General features: G+C 37.7%; 1 protein-coding gene across 2 annotated transcripts in view; it reads left to right on the forward strand.

Annotated features, from left to right (window-relative positions):
* The window catches only part of Adgrl4 (adhesion G protein-coupled receptor L4), a 101,958-nt gene that overhangs the window by 59,637 nt on the left and 33,043 nt on the right, over positions 1-9,278 (forward strand). For both annotated transcript variants that reach the window (XM_028754299.1, XM_028754301.1), the window contains 4 exons: positions 271-450; positions 563-743; positions 1,969-2,085; positions 8,443-8,645. In XM_028754299.1, coding sequence (XP_028610132.1) covers positions 271-450; positions 563-743; positions 1,969-2,085; positions 8,443-8,645 — 681 coding nt within the window. The remainder of the gene's footprint in view (positions 1-270; positions 451-562; positions 744-1,968; positions 2,086-8,442; positions 8,646-9,278) is intronic.

The following is a 9,278-nucleotide window of genomic DNA, read 5'->3' on the forward strand; positions in this document are numbered from 1 at the left end:
CCCTCTCCCTCTCCCTCTCCCTCTCCCTCTCTCTCCTAGATAGACTGCTTGCCCAGAGATCTTGTGTCTCCATTAGCACAGCCCTGGGATTACAGGTGGGCTTCCACATACAGTATTTTTACACAGCATCTAGATATTAGAAGGTTGGTCCTCGAGCTTAGATATCAAATGTTTTCCTCACTGAACCATCTCCCCAACCCCTTAATGCTTATGTGTAAAATCCTCCAACAGAAATCTGATTCTCCATGTCTCTACTCATTGTTTTCTCAGATTGGACCCATAAAAGAACAGATGACTTTACTCCAAGAAATCTACAAAAATTCTGAGGCTGACCTCTCCCTGATGGACATCGTCACATATGTAGAGATATTAACAGAGTCATCCTCAGTACTAGGTTACATGAACAACACCACTTCATCCAAGGATGCCCTTTTCAATTCAACTCTTACTGTGAGTATGCTGATATTTAACTCATGGTGGACTTGATATTTAAATTGTTTCCTATATTTCTGTTCAGTGTGATATAATAATATTTTTAAAGATGTGCTTTTTCCTTAAATAGGAATTTGGAAAAACCATCAATAATTTTGTTGGAAAGAATACACATAAAATGTGGGACCAGCTACCTACAAATCATAGAAGGCTTCATCTCACAAAACTGATGCATACCGCTGAGCTCATCACCTTACGGATCTCTCAGAACATCCAGAATACTCAATTTGATATGAATTCTACTGACTTGGGTAAGGCATGGGAGTAAAAGGTCTGCTTCAGAGCAACAGCGTTTGCCAAGCCAGACTGTAAGGAGCAGTTCTCAGAATGTTAAATTCCACACGGGTTTCTCAATGCAGAAATGAATGTTGGTTCATATGACCAGATCAATAACAATGAAGAACCATGCTAATAGAAAGGTTGATGTTCTCCCTATTTTTATTGCCTCCCTTTTTATATTCCTAAACTGTTTATCATGAAAATTGACAGAAGGTATCACTTCCTTCTCACATTCACCAGTGGTTTCCTCCTCTTAACCTTCAATATTTAAATCAGAGATTATGGATATAGCATATTTAAATTTCTCTTTGGAAATGCCTTGTGTTGTAATAACATGAGGCCATTGTAATAATGAAGTGCAATTTCATACTTTGTGTAGTTTACTGAAAAAAAAATACTCAACTTAGGGTTGACATTGAGGATGGTTACAAATGGTTCTGAAGAAGCAAAGTGATCTATTAAGAAATCATTGTGTGTGTCTATACTGCATGTCTGCCTGATAGTCTGCTAGACAGTATTTATTGACAGAATGACTGATCATCTCATTGATATTCATCGCTTACCCAAATTAAGAATGAAAATGATGAGGTTAATATGTAGGCACACTATGCTTCTGCGTTTCTGCATAAAGGACATGACAATATACCCCCCAAATGAATTACTACTCAAAAATCTAATTCTGTCAGCCTTTCAACAGTAAGTTATATCTACATTGCAGATAGTGTAACAGGTATTTCCAACCTTTTGACACTGAGGCAAGTTGTTGTCATCTACAAAGTTCACACTGAGAAACAAACAATTCAGTTGCAAAAATTGTTCTCAAAAAAAAACCCACTGAAGGTTTTAACTAAGTTACTATTTTGTGTAATGCCATACTTTTCCCAATGAATACAGTCTATAGGCTGCAGGTGAGCCAGACCTATAAGACACTGTAGTCCTCACTGCTTTAGGAATTGTGTGTGGATACTTTTGCATGTTCAGAGACTTTGATTTTTGTTTGAACTCAGTAATGATTAGACAATGAACGCAATAGTCAGAAGAAAAACTAATCAGAGGTTTCTATGCTTTGGGGAACTATGTACCATACTGCCTAAAACTGGAAAAAAAAACTGTATCCAATGCTATTGTCTCCACATTTAAAACCTACACTGGTTAAACTAATTTTAGAATATTTCTTATTTCCATGGTCTATTTCAGCTCTCAAGGTTTTCGTTTTTGATTCAATTCACATGAAGCATGCTCATCCCCATATGAATATGGACGGAGGCTACGTAAAAATATTCCCAAAGAGAAAGCCTGCATATGATTCATCCGGTAGGACTTGAACATCTTATGCATAGTTGTGGATTTCTAATAAGTACTTAATATGCATTTGGCTATGTCACAGATAAACAAGTAATTTCCTATAGAAATATTTAGGTTCATATACATATTATCCATGTTTCTACTTGAGATTTCATTCTGACACCGCTACCTGAGGTTAATTTTAACCAATAATATCCTGACTTTTCATTATGAAACCAAATTTGAGATTGCAGATAGGGATATGTTTAGACTTTTCTTTGTGTTCCCCATTCCTTAGTTTTTGCATAGTAAGTTCTAAGTCATGTAATGGAAAAAAAAAGACAGAGAATGCTGGTAGCAAGCAATTTCATGAATATCTAGTTTAACAATCTCATTTGGTAGATAATGGAACTAAGGTACAAAGTCAATGGAGTTCTCTTTATGTTTATCAGCAAATAGTTTAGAGCAATACTCGGAAAGAAGAAGCTAACAAAGAAATCAACTCAACAAGCTTTTACTTGTCACCTAACTGGGGTCAAGCAAGTTGTTACTATTTTAATTTATACTACCATTCATCTCTTCTTGGAGCAATGTGCACAGAAAATTTCTCCCTATCATAGTGTATCTTCTAAGGTAGTTGTTCTCACATAGTTAAAAATATATTACTGAGGGTAAACATGCATTGGCACCTTTCCTCAGGCTGTGTGGTATTCATAAATATAAATGAAAACCATACAGTAAATACACATAAAAACCACTTTCTGAACAGATAGACTTTATTTTTAATGACCGTCCCACAAGCTAGCCTTGTGACATTTTCTTTGCTTTGTTTCAGTTCGTTTTGTTTTCCGTTGCTTGGGAATTTTTTTTCCTCTCTATTTGTTATCCTCACTGTTATTTATTTTCCTGGTCAAAGTGAGAAACATATAGTTACAAAACAAATGAAAAATAACCATGATGCCTTGCCACTGAACCCTTAGCTTTTATGCTGCTAAACCATACTGTAATCAATGAAGCATACAGATAATATTTATGAACATATCCACGGAACCTGTTAAACTGTTGAAATTTCAAAGACAATTTGAATAGTGTTTAGAAGTCATGGAAAACACATTGAAAATACCTATTATGTTGACAAATGATGAAATTGTCACAGAATTAAAATCTCAGAGAGATGCTGACTGATTGTATGGTAGCTTTGTTATGTTTAATGATGGCACACATAAACGGACAGTTGAAGGGGATAATGTCAGATCTCAATAAGGCAGGGGGAGAGAATGGCTTTTCCTCAAGGTTGAATCATAAAAGAAAAAACAAATATACAAGCTGATCTCATCTCCCAGTGATGTCTGCACTCTGCACGTGATTTCACTTGTGAAATTCATTAGAAAAGACACACAGTACCATTGGTAGGAATGCAGAGGGGGTCAAGAGACACAGGTGGGCTTTTACATTATTTTGTAAGATGATTTAGAACTGTGATAGGGACAGGATTGGGTAACAAAACAAGATTCAGTACTCTGAGCCGTGGTTTTACAATAAAAATATAATAGGCTTCTGTTAAGGAATTCTACATAATTTTTTTTAAATACTTGTGAAATTGGGATAAAAGTCAGATGCCCAAACAGAGCACTAGAGAACGCCTTGCTTAGAAGAACCTTTAGCATTCTCTAAAAGAAAGGATCAGTAAAGCCATTTGTGAACAAGATTCTTAAAGAAGTTCATTGTATAGTCCATATTGGAAACCTTACTCCTGAAATGTAACATGCAAGAAAGTCTTAACTTGTTTTACCTGGATGCTTTTTCATTAATCTAGGATGTCAAATATAGTTGCATCACTGGGGAAAGAAATGACCGGTGGAACTCCAACAGAAAAAAAAAGAAAACAAAGAAACAAAACAAATAAATTTAAGGAGAAATGTATATCTATTAATATATATATATATATGTGTGTGTGTGTGTGTGTGTGTGTATGTGTGTTAGAAATAAATGTACATATATATTTATTATAAGTATATATATTTATATTACAAATATATACTACATATATATTTATATTAAATGTATTTATATTACAAGTATATATATTCATATTACACACACATTTTATATATATATATATATATATATATATATATATATATATATATGTTAAATGATGTTAAAATGATGTCTCTGGAACTTTAGCATAGTAATTTACATGAAATGCTTACACACTTGTTCTAGAAATGGAATGAAAGGCAGTTTTTTATTGGATATTTTATTATTTAAATTCCAGATACCATCCCCTTTCCCCATTTCCCCTCCCTAGAAACACCCTATCCCATCCCCCCCCTCCTTTTTGCTTTTATACCATTTTAATTACGTGCAAGTAATAAGGTCAGTTCTAGGATGAGGAACTAGCAATACAATAAATGCAAATAGTCAAGGAACAAGAAAGACAATAAACACAAATAGTCAAAGAACAAGCAAGGCAATAAACAAAGATATGCCAATACTTACAGAATATAGACAAAATAGCATAAATATCATAAGCCAGAAATGAGAGCAGATGAAATTCAGTATGAAATGATGTATTCATTTAAGTTGAGTCAACATCTGCAACCCATTTTCTTGGTGAGTAAGCCTTATTTTTTTAGTAGAAAATACAGTATTGTTGTGTTCATAACAGGATATCTGGCTGGAGATATTAAATGAGGAAAGATTTATTGGCTCACAGTTTGAAAGGGCCCATCTAAGTCAGCCCATCATAGTAGAGAAGGCATGGAGGAGTTCATGGCACAGGGAAGTGGAGTGGATTGAAAATCCTGTACATCCCATGAAGTGAGAAAGTGGACTGGAATGGGAGTAGCCTTCAGAGCTTCAGGTCTGGTGACCTGCTTCTTCAAGGCCAATAGCATCTCCTGGAAATTCTGTAGCCTTCAAGATATCCCCACTAGCTGGAGACCAAGCATTCTAAGCCCAACTAAGTGGGGAACATTTTACACTAGAGATTGGTAAGGAAGATCAAAGATCAATTAGTCTTAAAATTAGCAAGAAATCATCAGAAGTAAAAAGGTTCAGAATTCTGGGGTGAGAGGAGAGATGCTCAAAGGGTATCCATCAAGAAAATAGAATGAGGAATGGATACAAAAAATGTGGTATATTTACACAATGGAGTATTACTCAGCTATTAAAAACAATGAATTCGAGAAATTCCTAGGTAAATGGATGGAACTAGAAAATATCATCCTGAGTGAGGTAAGCCAATCACAAAAGAACACACATGGTATTCACTCACTGATTATTGGATATTAGCCCAGAACCTTGAAATACCCAAGATTCAACTCACAGGCCACATGAAACTCATGAAGAAGGAAGACCAAGTGGGGGTGCTTTGGTCCTTCTTAGAAGGAGCAGCAAAATACTCAAAGGAGCAAATATGGAGACAAAGTGAGGGACAGAAACTGAAGGAGGGGCAGTCTGGAGACCATTCCACCTGGGTATCCATCCCATGTGCAGTCATCAAAGGTAGATGGTGATGTGGAAGTCAGGAAGTGCATGCTGATAAGAGCCTGATATAGATGTCTCCTTAGAGGTCTGCAAGAGTCTGACATATTCAGAGGCAGATGCTCACAGCTAGCCATTGAACTGATCATGGGATTCCCAATGGAGGAGTTAGAGTGAAGACTGTTTGAGCTGAGGGGGTTTGCGGCCCCATGAGGAGAGCAACAATACCAACCAACCAGAGCTCCCAGGGTCTAAACCACCAGCCTGGGAGCACTTAGGGAGGGATCCAGGGCTTCAGCTGAATATGTAAGGGTGGAGGGCCCTGCTGGGCATAGGTGGAAGAAGAGACCCTTGGTCTCATGAAGGCTGGACACCTCAGTCGGTGGGAATTTGAGGGTTGGGAGGTGGGAATTTGGGGGGTTGTTAAGTAGGGGTACATCCACAGAGAAGCAAGAGGAGGGGTGAGGGGATAGGGTGTTCCTGGGTGGGTGGGGGATGGGGTAAGGGGATAACATATAAAATGTAAATAAAACATCCGATAAAAAAGTAAAAGTTATGAATTGCTAAAAAAAAATGAAAAAGAAAATACAATATCAGGGGATGGAGATTTCTATGGCACTCCTTGTCCAAAATCAAAAAAATCAATGTTTAAAATATCATCATTTCAGACAGTAGCAATTAATAAAACAATTTCAAGTCACCTTCTCTTACCAACTTTTTATTTTAATTGGGACCATTTCTTACTATGACCCCTAAGAAGTAGCTATCAGTCTAAGTGGACTTGATGTTTCTGAAGTTCTAAGTTCTTCCTTGAAGCTCTAGTCAATGGATAGAAAACATTAACATCATGATCATTTCTAAGAGTCTTGATGACACTACCACAAATATGCCACACTGTTCTACTCAGGATTTTATAGCAACGACCAAAAGCACTTAAGGGAGAAAAGAATTTGACTTACAGGTCTGTCATGAAGAGAAGCCAAGGAAAAACCTGGTGGTAGGAACTGAACAGAAACAGTGGAGGAACTCTGTTTATTTGCCAGAACCCAGCCCTGGCAGAGTTCAGAACCCAATGGAGGATATGTGGAATACTTTCTACATTTAACGATAATGTGCACACTGTACTTTTTCATTCCTTCTCCTCAATCCCTGAAGTTTTATGATACCCATAATCTATACAGCCTCAGTAGCCAGTTAATATCTAGCTCAGCACATTTGTACATAACCAGGTGACTGTGGTTGGTAGCAATTGAGGTTACAATATAGACAGCGGATAGATTACATACCTAGAAAATTCTGATTTAATTATTGGCACCTAGCATCTCACCATACCCTAATCAGGAGATCTAATTCTTCTAATGCCCAGGGGGATCTCAGCACAACAGTAACCTGAGTCAATTCCTCACCCTTGCTTGGCTCACCTCTGAATGTCCCTATTAAGTCTAAGAACCAACAATCCAGCACGACCTTCCTAACCTTTGGATAATCATCTAGTTGTTGTTTGGAACAGGTCAGTGGGCAAATTGTCCTAACTAAGTTTCCATTGGAGGAGGATATCCAGACGTCAGCTGATGTACCCACAGCAGGGCCTTGTGTTGCCTTAACCGCATCATCATTATAACAAACAGAGGAGTGGTGATCTGTTCTGTTCCCACAATCCACAAAGACAAACAAGAATGAATCACAGCCTTAGCTTTCTTTTTTCTGATTCTTAAGAAATGTCTGTCACAGATAAAGTGAAGGCAAAAACTGCATTAGCAAAGACAAGAATACAAACACAAGGCAAAAGTGAACCAAGCATTACCTCAGGAAACGCCAAGATTCTGAAGGAACATGGGCTTGCCATGTGGGGACCCAACTCCTCTGTCCTTGTCATAAGGAGAGCTGTCTTATTGCACTCGTGCACCTTTCCAAGCAGAGGCTTGGCCACTGCCACTTATTGGCTCTTTCCCAGGCTTATGTGTAGCTACCTTTCTCACGTCTCCCAGACACACCTGGCCAGTAGTAGCACCACCCACAGTGGATTGGTTCTTCCTACATTAATTAGCAATCAAGACCTCATAGACATGCGCTCAGGTCACTGACAGAATCGTTTCTTCCATTTGGTTCCCTCTTCCCAGGTGTTGACACAGAGTCATCACATGGATTAATATCTATTTGTTTCAAAGATAGGTGTCTTCCAAGCTGGTAGGTCAAAGAAAGGTTCTGTGAGGTATCTAGAGTAAATAAGACTGTGCAACAATTAAAATGAATAAAGATGGATGGACTTTAGAAACTGTACATCACATGATCACATGGAAGGAATGTGTGTTGTGGGGGAGCTCAGTTTTGTGACCACGGTGTTTTCTGAATATACTATCGATATTTGTGTTTGTGGTTCTGCAGCATTGGGCTGCATTCTGGTACTGCTTTTGTATAGTGCTAAGGTAAAACATAGCTCCTCTGACTCCGCAGAACTCAGTGCTTTCAACAGTAGGAGGAAGCACTGCAGAGTTTCTGAAGTTGAACTCAGTGGTGTGACCCAACTTAATCACTTCTCCGGCTTAACTCCAACTCATTTGCACAGGGATACGTGACTCAGAGCTCGCCTCTCTAGGGGTGAACATGTCTCAGACTCTGGGTCTCTGTTAGGATTGGGCTGTGAACATGTCTAGGAATACTTTTCTTCCAATCACAGTTTGTAAAAATATGATGCCATAATTGTTGACAGAGGTCAAAGAATGTAAGAAATAAATGTTGTACATTCATGCACACGTGGGATATTTTGCCTCACATTCCAATCTGAACTTTTTTGATTTCCATAGAGTATAATGTTTGTCTACAGGGTTTTTGTGTTGAAGAGGTTTAATATACTTTCATTGTATAAGAGTTCACTGACTACACTTCTTTGATTGACAGGCAATGTTGTGGTTGCCTTCCTGTGCTATAAGAGCATTGGCTCCTTGCTTTCCTCATCTGACAACTCCTCACCGGACACTCAAAGTGATGACTCTGAAGGAAAGGAAAAGGTCATTTCTTCAGTGATTTCTGCCTCAATTAGCTCAAACCCACCCACATTATATGAGCTTGAAAAAATTACATTTACACTAAGTCACATAAAGGTAAGTTGTTTTCTAGCATTATTTAAAATTGTTGTGCATTCAATGAACTAGAATATATTTTGGCACTGTTACTTTAATTATATGTGATTTTTAGTGAATAAGAGCAATGAAACTTAAGCTAAAAAGGTAATATAGTTTTGATCCTTTCTTCTTCTCGGCTGTGGGAATTGAAGGCAAGTCTTTCTATTCCAAGCTGGTGCTCAACCAATGAGCTGCAACCCCAACACTCAACTACTTTTCTCTAAAACATTTTGCATTTCTAGTTCATCTCAAAGTTTCTTGTCAATACTAATGAGTCACATGTGAAATGTTCTACAATTAAGCTGTATTCTACTTTTATTTTTAGTACATTACTAATTTTTCCAGGTTATAAGCACGTATCTTTAAGGATAAAAAGTTGCCCTTTAAGAGCTTGTGAAAGGACTCCAGGAGCAAGTCTGACAACCTGAGGAAATTCTTCAGAACCATATGCTCACCACAGAAGGGCAAAACTGACTACTCAAAGTTACCCTCTAATCTCCACATAGGTGCACTCACACACACACTCACACTTACACACACACTCATAATCACACTCACTCTCTCACCTACACATTAACACACACATACATTCATACTCAAACTCACTCTCAC

The sequence above is a fragment of the Grammomys surdaster genome, unplaced genomic scaffold (assembly GCF_004785775.1).
Source record: "Grammomys surdaster isolate TR1022 unplaced genomic scaffold, NIH_TR_1.0 125996, whole genome shotgun sequence".
Classification (NCBI taxonomy): Eukaryota; Metazoa; Chordata; class Mammalia; order Rodentia; family Muridae; genus Grammomys; species Grammomys surdaster.